We start from the raw sequence: 19,522 nt of genomic DNA, 5'->3' as shown, positions 1-19,522 counted from the left end.
TTCAACAAGTTCAAGAAGTTCTTGATGCTTGTATGGTCCTCCTCAAAAAACCTGCTTTGGAATAAGTTCAGTTTGGACTTAGATAGATAAGGTGGAGCACAACTGTAATACCCCAAAAGATTTAATTATCTAATTGGACCACGTGTCCAGATTTGAGACGTCGGAGTGGCGATACCGGAAAGTTTTCCGAAAAATTAAGGTAAATAAATTTTAGTAGGTCGGTTTCGGAAAAGATTATAGCAAGGAATTTAATATTATATCCTAGTTGGAAAGTTGGAATTGGAATTAAAAGGAAAAATGTCGAGAAAAGTCCTAAAGTATAGTTCAGGGACTAAAGTGGTAATTTAGCCAATTACGTCTCAAGAACGGAAATTATAAGTTTTGACGGGAAAATATAAATTCTCGGATCGTATTATTTATTGGATATAAATAATACGTATAAGATATAATTAAAGTATTAATTGATTTAGTTATGGACTAAATTGAACGAAAGAAAAGTTTAAAGGATATTTTGTATCAAAGAAAGAAAAGAAGGACTAAAACATACTTTTAACCAATATATATATATAGGTTTCATTTGAAAGAATGATAATCAGAAGGAGTAGAGAGGAGAGCTCCAGAAGCTTCTTCGATCATCGTGGTTTTGCCGCCGTTTCTCCGTTCGACGTCCGATTCAAGCGATTTTCGCGGAAATCTCTTCAGAATTGGAAACTCTATCAATCTTAAGCTTCATATCAAGGTAAGAGGTCGATATTTGGTGCGGAATTAGTAGTTTGGTTGGCTGTTTTGGTGGAATTAGAGTATTAATGTTAAATTTGACGTTTTTGAATTATTTTAGCATTTTGGTGAAAACAGAGATATGGGTTTTGCGTATAAGGGTGCGTTAGCATGTCGAGATGATCGGAAAACCCCGGAAATTGAATTTCCAGAGCTGTGCACGTGGTGCACGACCATGCACCAGAGGTGCACGACCATGCACCAGAGGTGCACGACCATGCACCAGAGGTGCACGACCATGCACCAGAGGTGCACGACCGTGCACCAAGTGAGGTGCACGAACGTGCACCAGGGCTGCACGATCGTGCACCCGCCAAGGCGCACGTATATGCACCCCGACTCGCACGGGTGTGCATACGGACCGTGTTTGACCTAGGTATTTGATGTTTTTGAATATTTGACTCTAAAGACGAATTACGGACCTCGAGAATCATAAGTTTTGAGATTAGCTCGACGTTTTGAACAGTTAATGGTCATAGAAAACGTTAAGAAAAATCTACGATTCTCGAATATAAGGAGTAGTATTCGTTAAGTCGTAAGTACGACTATGAGTTATCGAATACGAGAATAATAATAAGAACGAATCTAAACACTAGAACTTAAAAGTATTATACGTGTAAAACCACGAGGTTAATATCTAACTATTAAACGTTAATCAATTTGTATCAGACGCGTCAACGGGCAGTGAGGGCACTAGACGTGGGCTAGCGAGAGCATATCATTCCATTCGACCACGTCATAGATTGGATAGCGGTCACAGTGAGTTGCACTTTACTTTCGTGTATTATGCGTTTAAAGTTATTTAATACTCCCTCAGTCCCAATAGAGTTGTCCATTTTGAGAAATATTTTTGTCCCAAAACTCTTGTCCACTTTCAAAAAGTAACTAACTTTTACACTCAATTTTCCTTTATTAACCCTTACAATCCACTAATGAGTAAATTGTAAGTGGACCCTATATTAAGTAGGGGTATGACAAGAAAAGTAAGGAAAATTTTACAAAACTCATAAGCAATCATTGCTTTTCTTAAACTGTGTGATAAAGGCAAAGTGGACAACTCTATTGGGACGGGAGTATTATATTTTATATATACGTGTATTATTTATACACATCGCATTAGATATAATTGATTTAAAGGTCATATGTTTCTATCAAGTTTATATATGAGAAACTAGTATGCGATCCGAAGAAACTAGCTACCTATTGGGTGTCAATAGGCTGTGTGGTAACCAGTATCGAGTTAGTCTAGTGTGTTTGCATATGATAAATGATTTGATATCTACATGCATGATATGAATATGAATACGAATTTCGAAGTTGGACAATGAATTCGATTCGAGCGAGAACTCGGTTACGGTGTAACCTGGAGTCCCTGTATCTAGTGAGTTGGACTCACACTTTGGGATTAAGAGATTGGTCGCGATCAACGTGGTAGAGTGTGAACACTCCCGGGTCGGGCCATTTGGATCAGTATGATTTGAATATTCATAAATCATGTCATATTTTAGGATATTAGTTTCGAACGGATCAAATACCTGTTTATATGTATTATTTTTATACTATTGTTTTCTTGAAATGCGTTGTTATGTTTTTATAATAATACCGTTAGTTAATGAAAACTCACTCAGTATTTTCCCAAATACGGACCCCTCACTTTTGATGTCTTTTAGGTACTTAGTGTCTGGACCTAGCTAGAAGCTAGTTTTGGGATCCGAAAGTCGGCCACGTATGTATAGTTCTATGACTTCCGTAGTGCTGCAGTAGTGGTCATGTGTCGACAGAATTGTAGACTAGACAGCAGTACATTTTGATTATATATATTACTTGCTGTCTTGATTATATATTTTTAGTAGGCTACATACGATATGCTTTGTTCACAACACCAGATGTCAGTGATATGTTTTGAGATATTAGTATGTACATACTCCCGTGAGGCCAGTTTGTACGAGGTACAATAACTAGAGCCCACGTGGATATCAGAAAGTTAATGTAAATATTCATATATGTATATATTCATGTTTGCTTCCGTTGTATTGATGTTATTTGTTTATTATTTGCGAAAAATTAAGAGTGGTTTTAGGCTTGCTACGAGTTCCGGAGCTACCACTCCCGTTCCCTGGCGCCGGTCTCGGTTCAATAATTTGGGTCGTGACAACAACAGTAATCACAGTTTATTGGATAATTCAAGTCAAGGTAGAGATTATTGGAATATGCCTAGAATTCTAATTATAATTTGTATTAGGATTCTAATTAATGAAGTATTTGGGAGAAGGATAACTTTGTTATCATTGGCTAATTAGGAAGTATAAATCCAATTAGGATTAATACTCCTAATGTCATATAGATTATTTATTCCCTATATATAGCCTACCTTATTCACCTTTTAGTCTACACCAAAAATCGAACACACAATGTAGACATTGATGTGAATAAAGGGAAAAAGGGGTGTGTGTGGTGTGAGGAATAAAAGTTAATTCTAACCCTTTCGGGTTACTTCTTGTAGAGAGTTAAACACTTTATGGGTTTTTCTTCTAAGGGCATATTTACTAGAGATTTTCTCTATTTGGTGATTCTCCACCAATTTTGTACTTCTTTTGATAATTAGTGGATGCTTCGATTCTTTCTCCCGTGGATGTACGCTTTAATGCAGAACCATGTAAATCTCTTGTGTTATTTATTTATTTTGTTATATTATTATTTATTGATCAAATCCATTATTACATACCTACTAAATGGTTTCGATTCCGCTGCGCATACCAATCCGGAGTCATGAACCGGTCACGACAATTGGTACCAAAGAATCAATAATCAGTATTAATGTTACAACAGAATTCACATCAGATGTCAAACTAGGGTTCGACTTGAATTCCAAACCCTCAATTTCCTGAACAAATCCCAATTGCTCAAGAAAAATTGATGATTTTGGATTCAGATCAAAATTCAACTTGTTCACTTCCACATCAGACTCTTTAAGATCTTGTATCACTGGAGAACTAACCCTTTTTCAGAGCTTTCTTCCTCGCCATCGAAGCAAGATCGTGAGCTTACTATGGAGATAATCGTTTTTTAGCATGCGTTCAGAGAAAGAACAAACGGTTTTAGAAAGAAAAAGCTGTTTTATTTTCAATATTTTGAAGATTGAAGATAAGAATTGCTCGTACTACTCTTCTCAAACAATCACAGAGCCTTTGTTGCTTACAGTACTAAACAAGGGAACTTTTCCATGGAATAAACTAACAAATATTTTCTTGATGAAATGAACCATGAACTTAAATGTGTAAAATACAACAACAAAAACAACTATCATAGTCCAAAACCATGAGTAGGTATAAATACTAAGATCAACCACTTTATCACCAGGCGCTTTAATGGCTGCAAGTGTGACTGAATAAGTAGCAGATGTAAAAACCAATGCTACACACATACCCATCAGCAAAATCCAAATATATACCTTTTTCTTCAAAGGAACTCCGCTAATAAGTAAAAAAATTGTTGTTAATGATGCTGAAAAGGATGTTGTGTTGTCGAGGATAAATTGATGATGTCTTGTTTTATCAGTATATGCTAATATTGAAGTTCCTGCTTTGCATGTTCTCATTTGTCCTTATGATGTAGAACATTCTTTATTATCTGATTCCCAAACTCCTCCTGGTGGATTCATTGCTGCTTGGAATGCCATTCCTGCTATTACAGTTGCTACAACCATGAGATTTCCTCTTGCTTTTTCTAACCAATCTCCACCATTCTCTGAGTTATTTGAGTTTTGTCCTGATGGGAATTTTTTGATTTTTGTTGGGTATTCTTTGAAGATTGAAGATAATGTGGTAGCTTCCACTTTTATATCAGGTATTGATACCAAGTACTTGATTGTCTGCAAATATGGAGATTTTTTTAGTGTTTTAAAAACAGAACCACTTTGACTATTAGGTCAAATATATTGAGTTTTACACTCTGTTTGAATTGAGGGTTGAGAAGACTTAGTAAAGGTTGACAAAGTAAAAAAAATCCACCTCTGATTGAAATTATTTTAAAAGGTTTTGGAGGGTTGAAAAATATTCCTCAACCCTCCTCAATCCTCATATGCCAACCCACCAAATTTGGGTGTTTAATTATTTTTAACTGGATTTTTTTATAAACTCGTGTTATTTTATTATTTCCCCAAATGTGAAAGGGTTAAACATAATTCTTACATTTCTTTACCGTCCCTTCATTTTCTTTAGTTTATTCTATCTTCTCGCCCAAATAAAATCCTAGCGAGCTGTTAAATTATTTCAAAATGACTTATTTTTTAAGGTTATCAAACTTCAATTTTTATTTCTAAAAAGTATTTTCATGATGCGGCCACCCAAATTAGACTATTTAAATAATATTTATCACGTCAATAAATCAAATTATAAGCCATAAAAATTGGTACTCATTCTTAATTAAAATATATAATTAAAATAGAGAAAATAACAAGAAAACCCACAATTTGACTCCTTTTTTCGCACAATACCATACTTTCTAATTTCTTTCCATTACTACCATTTTTTATAATTTCTTTTCATCACTGCCATTTTTTATGATTTCTTTTCATCTACTGTCATTTTTCTTCTTCTATAATAGAGAAACAGGTGTCATGATCTCTTTTATTTTTGTTCAAATTCTTAACATTCTTCTCCACAGAACACGCGCCTCTTTATAATCATCTTCAAAAATACAAACAAGAATCTCCATGAACGGAGGCAACAGCTCTGAATGAAGACCAGCGGCAAGCTCTTTTCTCTCTAGACCGGCGGTAGCAACCAGCAGCTTCTTTTCTCCAGACCGACGGAAGCAACCAGCAGATCCAGCGAGGCAGCTTCTCCTCCGACGGCGGTGTCAGGTACAGCTCATCCAAATCCGGCGAACAGACTCTACAATGGATTGCGTTGAGCATCAGGACTTTCATCGTGGCCGGCATTATTGTTAAAAACAACCCATTTCAATCTGAGTTATAGAAACTCAGAATAATTGAAACATTGAGAGGAAAAGAATGAAACTTGCATAAAGTCTTACCTGTGTTCTCAAAGGTTTTTGTGGATCGAGAAAAAATAAGAGAGATTGAATCTGGTGCTCAAATTGGGTACTTGTGTGGTTGATTTTGTGCCTGTCAAATTTTTTACATATGATAAGGCTTCAATGGATTTTATTTCTTTTTCTTTTATATGATTTTTATGGTTTTGTTTTGTCCATTTTGTGCAAAACTAAAAGGGTTGGGCATGTGTCACAAATTTTAACCGATGAAAACAACCAGCTTTTGTATACATCTGCTTAATATTTTTTATTTTTTCTTAAGTAGAGCCTGTATTTATAAGTTTGTTTAGCAAATAATAAAAACTAGTTAGAATAGTAATTCTTGTATTTGAGTATATTTCAATAATCTCTGACAGTTTGAATAATAAATTCTCTCCAAGCATATTTAATTACATTGTAAACTGTAAAGGGAGAGTATAAAGTTATATTTGCCTAATTTTTTTGCAATATATTACTTTTTTTGTTTTTAAATATAGTCCACATTTAGTAATTAAAAATTAGATACATCCGCGACACACATTTATATATATGTGGTACATATCCGATACATGTCCGATACATATTTGATACATTTCCGCTGCATATTTGAATTTTTCCGAAATTCTGATACATATTTGTTACATCTCCGATATATATTTGATACATATTTGATCATTCAAATCTTTTTTTATTTTTATACATCTTCTTTTTAAGTTTTATTATATATATATATACATATTTGATACATCTCAGATACATATTTGGTAAATTTCCGATACATATTTGATTGTTCGAACCTTTTTTTTTACTTTTATTACATACATTTTTTATACATATTTTATACATCTTTGACGTATTGAAAATTTTATTACACATATCACATGTATATTGTTTTATACATATTTGGTACATAAATGATATATGTTTTTTTCCTAAATTTATACATGATAGATAAATCTCTGATACATATTCAATACATCTCCGATATATATTTTATACATAAAAGATACATTTTAAATATAATTAATAGATACATCCTCGATACATAATTTATACATGATAAATACATTTCAAATGTAATTATAGATACATGGTTGATACATAATTTATACATGATAATGCTATTTTTATCATATAATTTATACATGATAGATTAAAAAAATTAAATGCACTTAATAAAAGAAGAATACACCAAAATACAGGTGCTGCAACAAACGATGGTGGTTGTTTCTTGTTATAAGTGAATGCAACAAAACGACCCGGAAATAACGAATAATGAAACATTACTGATACACGATTTATACATGCTAGGTACAATATTTAAAATTAAATGGATATATCGTTGATAAATAATTTATGCATAATATACATATTTTAAACATGATAGGTTCATATATATAATTATACATTTTCCTATACATATTTTAGACATGTAGATACACTTTTAAAATGTATTTTATAGATACATCATGCTATATATTTATACATGATAGATACATCATAATATATAATTATACATGACATAAAAATTAAATAATTTGTAAAAATTAAATAATTTGTAAAAATTGTATTATTTGTGTATTTATGTAATTTTAAAATTTAATAAATTTAATAAATTTAAGTTTTTAAAATTAAAAGTAATATTATTTTTAAATTTTTTGTTATATAAATGAATTATAGCATATGGTGTGTGTGTGTGTGTATGAGAAAGGAGGACCATGTGGTAAGAGAAAGAGAGAAAGAGAAACACATAAGAGAGAAAAGGGGGGACCACGAAAGAGAAAGAAGAGAGAAAGAGAGAAAGGGGACACATGAGAGAGAAAAGGGGACACGTGGGAAAGAGAAAAAAGAACCACATGTCTTCTTCTTATTTGGATGGTATGAATGTAAAGTTTTAGTATTTTGTGGTATGAATGTAAAATAAATGAGTTAAATGGCAATTAGTGTAATTGAAGCTCAATTTTTGGCATTTTTGTTGTTTTCTCATTAAAATATGTTTGCCGATATGATAAATATTCTTAACTTAGTTGGCCACACATGCGAAACAACATCATGAAAATCTTTAGGAAATAAAAAGAAGCAAATTACTATGACGCCTCACATTTATCATAATTAACAGTTTGATACCCTTTATTTGAAAATCCTATTTATTGGTCCCTCATATTTAATTTTGTTAACTATTAAACCCTTTTGTTAATTTGAGGTACCAAATGTTAACGAAATTGAAAATAAAGTACCTAAATCGTTTGAAAGTGAGGTATCAAATTGTTTAATAAAATTAAAAATGACGGACCAAATGTTTAACGAAATTGAAAGTGAGATAACAAATCTTTTGAAAGTAAGTGCTGAAATTAGCAAAGGGGTCTAATAATTAATAAAATTAAAAGTGACGAACCTGTAAGTAGGATATAAAAAAGAGAGTATAAAACTGATAATTATATATAATTGGAGGACCTGATGGTAATTAACTCAGATAAAAAGTAAACTTTGGTTATCATAAAAGAATAAATTGAAATTCAATAAACTAAAAATTTGGTTACCTATAAAGTGTTTGACCCGTAATTATTGGTTCACAATTCAACTAGTTGAACAAATTAAAAAAAAAATAGATGTACTTATACATCATATACATAATAAATTAATTTAGAATAGTCTACATAATTAAAATATAATGTATATATAAATTCTAACTAATGAATAGGTTGAAAATTAGTAAATGGATTACTCTCTTTTTATTAAGGGTTAATTCCTAAAAAAATCACGAACTTTACACGAAGTTTCATTTTAATCATGACCTTTAAAAGTTGCCATTTAAAGGCACGAACTTTCATTTTGTTTCAAATCTATCATTTCAGTGTATTTTTATTGACTAAATTCTTCAATAAACCTTTAATGAAAGACCCAAATTATAAATCGACATTAAATTTTATTATCTTTTAGTTAGAGTATATAGGATTAGGAATTTTTGCTTCGATAAAATACATCGGATTTTACTTTGGCGATAGATTTGAAACAAAATGAAAGTTCGTGCCTTTAAATGACAACTTTTAAAGTTCATGATTAAAATGAAACTTCGTGTAAAGTTCGTGATTTTTTTAGAAATTAACCCTTTTATTAAACTAGTTTTGCATTACGTGTTACGCACGTGGCTCGTAATGTGACTTGTCATTTTAATTAAATTTGATATAATTATATCAATTTAATATATTTATAACCAACATTAGTTAGAATTGTTAAAAATAAATAATATTTATTAATTTATTATTCGTTGAAATTAATTGATTTTAATAATATTTATTTATAATTTATAGTACCATATATTTTACATATACCTAACATTAAATTAGTTATACTTTTTTTGAATTATAAATTATTTTTATGAAATGGAATTCAATTCCTTATTTACACAGAACTCTATTTTTAATAATGAAATAATTATATTTTAATTTTATCCTTAATTAGTAGTCTGGAGTAATAGCTATTAAATTTTAAATTAGATTATTAATTAATAAATAAATTTAAAAGAATTCTTAGGAAAAGGGATTATAATTTTTAATTCCGTAAATCAATTTAGTCACGATGATTTTATACTTATACATAATTTTACATAAAAACAATTGCAAAAAATCGTTATAAAATCTTTAAATTCCCGGTTAACTTCAAGTTAAATTTCAATTGACTTCAAATTAAACTCTTTATTTATAAAAGACATTTACTTGTAAGAAATTTTAAACTCAAAATTAAACACCACCTTATATATTCATATAAAATATTAAACGTCAAATAAAACATACTACTTAATCATATGTTTCCTATGCAAATAACAACTTTTAAATTAATATTTTTTTAATAATTCAATTATATCAAAATAAAACTCTACCTAAGAAAGTGGCAAATTAATTTCCTTATATGATTATAAATAATAGATATATATAACAAGGATGAGCTTTAATGGAGTGCAATTAGTATTTAGTAGTATTTACTTGTGCCACACAAGATTGATAATGCCGAGGAATATATTTTTTAGATCCTGAGAATTGAGAAAGGAGGGCAAGAAACCTTCTTTTTTAGGAGGAGCATTTGTAGGAAATAAATAGAAAACGTAGTGAATTAAAATCAAATTCACAATCTCCTTATTCTAACAGTATTTTATTCTTTATTAATTACTAATTTAATTAGGATAAGTAATGACCATAAAACCAATTATTAATATAAATTTTAAAGGATTATTTTGTAAATTTGCCTGCCCCCCCCCCCCCATCCGTGCTTTTATATATAGTATAGATAAAGAACTAGTTAACCAGTTCAATCATTTTCAATTTAAAGGTTGGACAGTAGTTTTCAGCTTTAAAACAAGAATTTAACTAGGTCTTTAAAAACTTGTTTTCATCAACTTAAGAACTAGTTAAGTGTCAATTTGACCCTGAACAAATAATACCAATTTTTCTTATCAATTAGTCCAATTAACCTTTTAGTTTGTACCAATTACACCAAATGTACGAATTTTGAAACAACTCAAGAGGCTTATTAGTCAAAAATTTGGATTAATCGGTTAAAATGTAGACCAACTGATTAAAATTAATAAATTCAGGAAAAATAATTTAACACAAAAGATAATTACTTTCGATTTTTTGAGATTTGACATATTATACTAGTTGAACTTTGACATTTAAAAAAAAAACTAAAAACACCCTTCAGGTTTGTAATATTATAATACTAAAACACTCTTCCGTTATATTTTCCGCTAGTCAAGCGTTAGTTAGGAAAAATAATATATTGTATGCTCCTTGAAATTTGATATATTATACTAATCGATCTTTTTATTTTACAATATTACACATTTTACTATTATATATAATTTTGAAAATGTTAATTCTTCAAATTTAATAAGATAAAAAAAAACATATATAATAAATATTTTTTTTAACTTTTGATTATATGTCGTACTATAATTGACTTTTAAAGTAAAATAAACACATATAACAATAAGTGTTTAATAATAATAGTAATATATTTCTAAAATTTCATAAAATAAGAGAAATTTTAAAAATTTATATTACAAATAATAAAAAATAATAAAAGTTATATTTTAATAAAAAAAAACATGTCAAAACTATAGATTATCTTGTTTATAAAAGTACAGACGCATAAAAACAATTAAACAGATTGTTCATCACCATTAAATTATCATATCAAAAGCAATATATAACAGTTAAAGAAAATTTCAGCAGTAGTTTATAAGTATAGTTATTCATATTATTTTAAATATGATTAAAAGTAACTAATAAAGAGAAATAAAAAATAAAACTATACATTCAAGTTAAATTTTTAAATTCATAAAAGGCACCACTTAATGACACATAATAAAATATAAACTAATAATAAGTACGCATTATTGATTTTTTTTCAATTTATCTATTTTGTATTAAATTATAAAAATATAATAATATCATGAATGTGTATTGCTATGTATAATTATTATAAAAATAAATTACAATTGGTAGTGATGAATCCAGCCCCAAAATTAAAATAGGTCACAAACTTAATTTAAAAAAAGGATCATAAAACAAAAAATTATACTAAATAAATAATTTTTTTCTGATTAGATCAACAATATCAATAAAAATCAATTTGATTTTTTATTTTATTTTATTTCAAATGCAAAGAATTTGTCTTAATAAAAAGGAAAAAACACATTAACTATATTGGAAAAGAACTAAAAAAACTAAGGGTATGTTTTTGAAAAATATTTGTTGAAAATTTTGAAATTAGAGTTTTATTTGAATAGAGTCTGTGCAATATGAAAAAAGATTATGTTGATTTATATAATAATTATATCTGATACATATTTTCTAATTTTAATAGTTTTTGAGGCTAATTTAAATTGTATATTAGACTTTATTATAGATATTTTTCTACTGAATTTTTCTTTAATCAAGTCTGAGCAATATAGTAAAATGGTACATTGCTTTTACTATTGTGCAGAATTAGAAAATATAATTAACCCACAAACTTTTTTGGATAATTATTAACCTATAAACTTAAGATATTAGATTGGGTAATATATGTTTCTTAATGGAGGAAATTACACCATTTACCAAAAAAAATGAAAATAATTACAAAAGTATATGTTGATTTTTTTCATTTACAAAAATATTAATAATATTTACAAAAGTACAAAAAAATAAAAAATAATATCAAACATACGGTGTATACTGTGGGTATAATGTTAGTATACTAATAAACTAACATTATATCAACATTGTACCAAAATTATACCAACATTATACATACTGAGATTTTATTAATATTAAATAAAAATTTACCAAAATTACATCAAATCGTATACTGAAAATTAAATTAATAATATACCAAAATTATACCATCAGTATACCAAGAGTATACAAATTCTCTAGTTCATTACCAACTATAGTGAAAAATACACATAAAACAAATATCAACTAGAAAATATATATAAAAATTTATAATCAATATACCAAAAATATACTGAAATTATACCAATAATAAACCAAATATTATTTTTAAATTATCTGATTTATAGTTTTAATATTCCAAAATTATACCATAATTATACCGACATTATACAAATCGTACTTTTGTAATTAATTTTTATTTTTTGATACTTTTGTAATTAATTTTAAATCAGTCGTATTTTTATAAATAAAAAAAGTTTACAGGTACTTTTGTAAATATTTTTAAAATTTTAGGTACTTTTGTCATCGTCCCTTCTTAATGTGAGGTAGGCCCAGGCCCAACTTGGTCTTATCTTACATCCGTCTCTGACAACTGGACATACTAATTATAATTAAAAATGTTTTTTTATTTATCTATATGTTTTTTTATCTTATTAAATTTGAAGAATTAAACACGGTGATAAATATATATGGTGGTTAAGTGTGTAATACCGTAAAATTGAAGGATGAATCATATAATATATCAAATTTTAGGCGTCATATGTAAATTGCAGATAATACCTCCAATTGTTTCATAATCACAGCCAAATGCAAGACACTGTTCCCATCATTATCCATGGAGTTAAGAAATTCGGCATCTTCACTAAAAAACGGCACCTACAATTTCAGCGATTCCAAATGGTTATACTTAACACACAAGTGTAAAACAGTATCGCCACCGTTGGTTTTCGCCCAAGCTGATTCAGGACAAGCTCTGATCAACTGTTGTATGACCTCAGTTCGTCCTCTCATCGCCGCTAAATGAATAGAAATTCTTCCATTCTGATCAGAAACCAAGCAGACGCCGGCGTTAATGCTCAACAACACATTAATAATCTCCATATTTCCCTCAGCAGAAGCCATATGAAGAGGAGATTGTCCTTGAGAGTCCAACTCGGCGGTGAGCTTCGGTTTTTGGTTGAGAAGAGATTTGGCGAAATCTGCATGGCCGAGCAAGGATGATATGTGGAGAGGAGATTCAATGAAGGTGGAGAGTGAAATTCTGTGGAGAATGAGCGGATCTTTTTGGAGTAAAATGTTGAGAGTAGATGTATCACCTTTTATTGATGCTTCGTATAGATTCTTCATGTCATCTTCCCTAGTCTGCATTTCTATTATGGTTGTTCTTTGCAATTTTTGAATTTGTGACACTTTTTTTTGGTTATATATTTGCAAAAGTCTTTTTCTTGTTTCTCAAAAATGATAGAAGAACTAATATTCTTTGACTACTCACCAAATATATAATACTATAATATAGGAAAGTCAGCTTTGTATTATACTTACGAACAAAGGGTCAACGCGCCCCCTAAACTTGTGTCACAGGGTCATCTAACCCACTTTATACTTTTTTAAACAACTACCCCAAAACTCTTCATTTTCGGGTCAAGTAACCCCATAATTATATTTTCAAAACGCGTAAAATACAAATCAGAGGTGAGGGATCCAAAAAAGTAATTAGATACTTCACTAATTGTTGCGATATAATTATCCTAAATCTGTTTTTTAAAATAAAAATATAAATTATGGGGTTATTTGACCAAAAATGAAGAGTTTTGGAGTTAGTTGCTCAAAAAAATATAAATTGAGTTAGATGACCTCGTGTCACAAGTTTAGGTGGCGCGTTGACCCTTTATTCTTATACTTACTCCTATAAATATATTTTTGTTGATAAGACATTTTTACCATATTGTCCATATTAATACTGTTTTTGTATTTGATTTTTTTAATCTTACTAATACAAGTTAAATTTGAAAAAATAGTATTAAATAATTTGTTGATATTTTAAAACAGCAAGTATTATAAGTGATAAATATATTATATACTAGAAAAAGTAATTAAATTAATGTAATATTAAGTTATGATGTCTAAATTTAAAAAAAAACGATCTGAAACTCATAATAGATACTACCATAGTCGTAGTGTAGACAGTGGTGAAGCAAGAATCAAATCATGTTGAAGCAGCAGTTTGAAAGCTACGATGACTTAGTCCATGATCATGGTGACACCATGATCTAGACCACGACCATGATGACACCACAGTTATAAAGACATCTTTCACTCAATTTTATTTTAAAGCGTGGTTTCACCGTATAGAATAAATCAACTTTAATCAAACTCTATAAACTTGCTCTATTTTATAATTGGTTTAATGTCTTAAAAAATCCTGACATTTCATTCCCTTTTCAATCCTACCCTGACGTTGCAAATCTGTCAATTTAACCCTATTTTTCATTTTTCATTTCAATTGTACCCTAAAGCATAAAATTGAATTTTTTTTTATTTGGTATTCTCTAAATTGACTCTTTTTCATTAAATTAACTTATTATATTAAATTGAATTTTTTTTTAAAAACAATTAGTGAACTTTTGTCAAATAAATAAAGGTCAATTTTATGCTTCGGGGTATAATTGAAATGAAAAAATACAAACTGGGGTAAAATTGACAATTTTTCAACGTCAGGGTATAATTGAAAAGGGGATGAAAGGTCGGGGTTTTTTAAGGCATAAAACCTTTATAATTTTAGTATTTTTACTTTACACATAGAGTTTTCTATTCACATCTATAATAGATTGTTTGTATAATAGCTCGATTGTAACTTTTTTGACATTATAAATTATTAATTTAACCTATTAATATTAATATTAATATTAATTCATATAATGAGTGCAATATTTTATATTTTTATTATTATATTCTATTATAATAAATTTAAATATAAAAAATATATGAAAATCTGCATATATTCTTTTATTATTTCTATTGTATTTAATTTTTATGTAATATTTTTTTAGTATGTGTTTATTTAGATGTAATTTTGAATTTATAATATATATATTTGATTTGATTAAGTAAATTTTAGTTCTTTTATATTGTTATATAGTAAATAAAGGCGGAACTATGGTGAGACGGTTGCCAATCCCAATTATGAAATGTTGGAGATCGATGAGTACAATTTTTTTAGCCAAATGGCATATCATTTTATCTAAAAAAACTAAAGAAAAAAGTCAAATAACATGCAGTTTGTATTAAAAATAGTCGCACGACAACCGTTAGATAAAAACTAAATTTGCCCCAAGTAGTAAATCCTTTTTACTTGATTCAACTTGTGCATTTTATTAACTGCTTTGGAAAATTAATAAAGTTCTATTTGACCCTCAAAAAAAAAACTTATGCATTTTACTTTCTGAAGAGTTAATAGTTTGACTTACTTTAACTAGAAAAATAACTTCTTCAGTACAATTCAGGTAAGTAAAGCTTCTCGAGCCTTATTATATATTTTTTTGATTTATCCTCAACTAACTTTTTCAACTTTTCTAAAATTCATATAAAAATTATTTTTATTTTACTTTATAAAATATATCTACTTTATTTTATAATTGTTATTTATAATAAAATTAAATATTTTTATTTAATATTATTATTGATAATTTTATATTATGTAAAATCAAATTATAAAATAAAATTTTTTAATATTTAAAAACTCACTAAAATAGTATTTGAATCGCGAGATAAGAGCCAATAAATGAAAATTAAATTATTTATTGATGTTATACAAAATGGACAATGTTTATTTGTTTAACAATGTAAAGATATATGAAAAGGCATTTATGTATTTTAATTTAAAATATAATATATTATATTAAAAATAAGTTTGTACTTCTTGATAAGTAAAAATCGAAACAAGTAATTTTTGATAAATTTCTGAAAAAATTAACTTTCCCGAGAATTACAATAAACGACAAATTGAGGCCTAACTGATAAGGACAAATAAAATAAGATTAAATACTCAAAATTTCTTTTCTTTTTTATTATTGGAACTCTTTTTTTTTACGAATAGAACTCTTTTTATTCACTTTATTGCTTTGATTGAGAAATTTCTATGCCAATTAATACTTTAAATGACATATGATTTTATACTCGATCATCCGAAATAATGAATTGTTGGGCAGATTTGGTATATGAAATGTTTGATTTTGATTTTTAATATGGTTTTGGGTGGTTTGTTCAATTTTGAAAAGTATAGTAAGTGCACTTTTTATAAATTTGAAGGCTATTTTTGAAAATTGGTTTCCCAAGGGGCTGTTTTATTGAAATATTTTGATTAAAATGTTTTATTTGAGAATTTTGGTTTCGAATTGATTAGTTATGCTTCAAACAACAATTTTGACGATTTTCAATAAATCGGGGAGTGTTCGGAATTTTTACCATATAATAATTTTAGAGTCTTGGGGGCTGATTTGAAAAGTATTTTCAAAAGGTTATGGATTTATCCTAAAGCTTATACGCGCTTTGAATATGTATTTTGGCGGTTTTTACGAAAAATAGGGATTTCTTGTTTTATGCTGAAATTATTTTAAATTTGAAACTCGTTTTCAAAATGAAAAGTAGGATAGTACATTTCTAGAGAACTGAAGTTTTAATTTAGTTTTGATATATTTTTAACGTATTGAGGGAATATAGATTTCGGGACTAGAAATGAAGTTTCGGCCGAAATGAGTGTGTCGACGCTGTAGAAAAATGTTTTAAAGGTTAGGAAACGTATTATGAAATAAAGTGGTTGTTTATTTCAGAAATATGGTTTTGAGTCGAAGAGTACGTAGTCAAGACTCAAAAATTCATTAAGTTTTACATTTTGTGGTTATTCTCGATTTATGAGTTTTGTCGTACTTTGGCATAATCGAAAAATTGCACTATTTGGCAATTTGAGGGGCTAAATAGTAATTTTTATAAACTTGAGTTTTAGATTCCTTAGGGGTAGTTTGTTATGTTTGTATGAGTGATTTGGTTTGTTGGATTTAAATTGATTTGATTTGAGTGGTTTTGGTCAATTTTCAAAGTAAAACACTAAAGTGCACTTTTTACAAAATTCAAGGGTTATTTTGTAATTTGACCAATTATGGAGATTTTTTCCAAGAGGTTGTTTTGATAAATGTTTTGATTCAAAATAATTTATGGAGTTCTGTAGAATCGATTTAAAGGATTTTGCTTCAAAAATCAATTTTGACGATTTTCGATGAATCAGAGAGTTTTTAGCATTTTGACCAAGTGTTGGTTTTGAAGCCTTAAAGAATTTTTTAAGACAAGGTTTTCACGGAAAATAGTTTCAAATGTTTTTGGATTAGTCCTAGAGTCTAGACGCGCTCCGAAAAATGTGTTTTTGGTATTTTTATGGAAATGAAGTTTTCGTGTTTTTAGCCGAAATAGTTTTTGTAGTTAGAACTCGTTCTCGAAATGGAAGTGAGTTATTTTAACTATGATTTTAAGATGTTAGTACTGTGTTGACGGGAATCTGGATTACGGGCCTACAAAACGAGATTTCAGCCGAAATGAGCGTGTCGACGCCCTAAAAGTTAGTAGAAAATTGGAATTTAACGTGGATTTTATTTCGGAAAGATGGTTTTGTAACGGAGCGTAGTTGGGATTCAGAAATCCTACAAGTTTGGCAATTTGTGGTTTTACTCGATTTACGTGTTTATGCGTGTTTTTGTGCTATAAAGTGTTTGCCTTGTGTGTTATTTGTCTCCTTGAATTTGGTTGTTTGGAAATTCTAGAATTAGGCATGGTTGTTTTTGTATTGTTTGTAGACCTGCCTATATCTAGGGAGTCGGAGTCGGGGTAGATCTCGAGGAACGATACAGTGATGGAGATTATACCGTTATTACGCGGTTTCAGTGAGTTATATTTTGTTATATTTATATTGTTAAGTAAAAAGTATTTTAATACGCAAAGTATGTTCTTTCAGTTTTCGAAATTGGGTTTCGATAATTGTATGGAAAACGTGGAATGGGCATCATTAGGACTGTGTGCGCACCGATAAGAATCAAAATAGGATTAGATCATACACGTGTATCAGAGGTTATAGTATACGTTTCTCGGGCTTGGTTTTAGCGATGTACTCGACTAATTAATTTTCTCAGTTGATTAATTTCTAGGGCTTCACAACTTGTGGATTAAGTGAAGTCGGTGGATTAATTTATCGGCCTTTATCATAAAGATTGTAAAGAATGTTTACGCTTGCCATACGGATTGGCAAGGATCTTTGCAAAGGTAAGGAGACAAATGCGAACATATTAATGAATTAATTATATATACTTGAAGATTAATGAAAGGTAAATGAGATAAGTGATTATCATGAAAGTAATGACACTACCGAGGGCAGTCCATGGTGAGTAGAGCTGAAAAGATTGAGAAGTCTTATTGAAAATAAATAAACGAATTGGTTGAATAGATCAGATGATATGTAAAGTATGAATGGAGTGATTGAGCATAGAACAAGTAACAACACCACCAAAGAACATTCTAGTGTGTGCGAACAATTGATAAAGGATTAAAAAAATCCTCACTTAAATAAGTGAAAAAGGGAGTATAAGCATAAAAATCTTATCAAAGTATTGGATACATGTAGTCTCGTTAAGATAAGAATTCAACGACAAACATATCGATCCCACTCGGATGATTATGAAGTGAAAGGAAGACAAGAATTTAAAGGAAAGTGCATTGCATCGTAAGAAATGGAGCGTAAGTCAACAAATATACAATGAATAAAGGAGTATACGAAGTATGAGAACACAAGAAGTAAATCGAGCAAGTCTCAATAAGGAAAGTATAAACCTTATAACGATTCATCATGCGAACTCATCTCATGAATGACCGTCGATAAACGACGATAGTAAAGGATGATGTTTGTATATGATAAGAGAAACGATAAGATATAAGAAGATGGTTGATAATGGGATCAAGTTCCCAGCATAACGACAAATAGAATCAAACCGCGACGACCACATGTAGTGGATTATGAGTTAATTGATTGTCTACATCATTCGACAATCAATGAGAAAGCCTTATGATAAGAATAACTGTCTACAGTGGTAAGATATCACTAAACGAATGGCAATTAGTTATCGGAAATTAAACTAAACGTTTAATTACGAGGACAAGAGTCCATACTGTTAAATATTAAATGAGAAAGGATGATAGAACTATAAGTATTGGATAAAGAGAAAAGATTGAGGACGGAAAGTCATAAGTGCATGACAGTGCAGATAATACCCCAAATAATTAAGTCGTGCCACGTGTCAGGAATTCGATAAATTAAGTTAAGAAGGATTTAATTTAAATATATCGGGAAGTTGGAATAATTTTATTAGCCTAATTAGCGGGATTTAAGGAAATAACTTCGGAAATTAATATAAAATAAATTATAAATCCCGTAATGGAATTTATTTCGCCAAAGTCCT

At 29.0% G+C, this 19,522-nt stretch overlaps 1 protein-coding gene across 2 annotated transcripts; it reads right to left on the bottom strand.

The window, feature by feature from the left end:
• Window positions 1-4,215: 4,215 nt before the first annotated feature.
• LOC126670681 (uncharacterized) lies at window positions 4,216-13,406 on the bottom strand. 2 transcript variants are annotated; one of them, XM_050364491.2, is made up of 2 exons: window positions 12,807-13,406; window positions 4,216-4,648 (listed from the first exon to the last, which is right to left on the bottom strand). In XM_050364491.2, exons 1-2 carry the CDS (start codon window positions 12,861-12,863, stop codon window positions 4,382-4,384), a joined length of 324 nt encoding a protein of 107 aa, XP_050220448.1. In that variant the 5' UTR covers window positions 12,864-13,406; the 3' UTR covers window positions 4,216-4,381. Both variants share the same exon structure in this region; 1 of them encodes a protein (XP_050220448.1).
• Between the last annotated feature and the right edge of the window lie 6,116 nt (window positions 13,407-19,522).

Source organism: Mercurialis annua, linkage group LG2 (assembly GCF_937616625.2).
Source record: "Mercurialis annua linkage group LG2, ddMerAnnu1.2, whole genome shotgun sequence".
Taxonomy (NCBI): Eukaryota; Viridiplantae; Streptophyta; class Magnoliopsida; order Malpighiales; family Euphorbiaceae; genus Mercurialis; species Mercurialis annua.
This window is presented reverse-complemented; position numbering and strand designations above follow the sequence as displayed.

What these genes read in the sequence shown, in the direction of transcription:
- LOC126670681 (XM_050364491.2), bottom strand. Translation starts at nt 12,863, where the DNA reads ATGGATAATGATGGGAACAGTGTCTTGCATTTGGCTGTGATTATGAAA. An exon ending in TGATTATGAAACAATTGGAG is followed by an intron (nt 4,649 to 12,806) that starts GTATTATCTGCA and finishes CCATATTTGCAG; the next exon opens with ACAATCAAGTACTTGGTATC.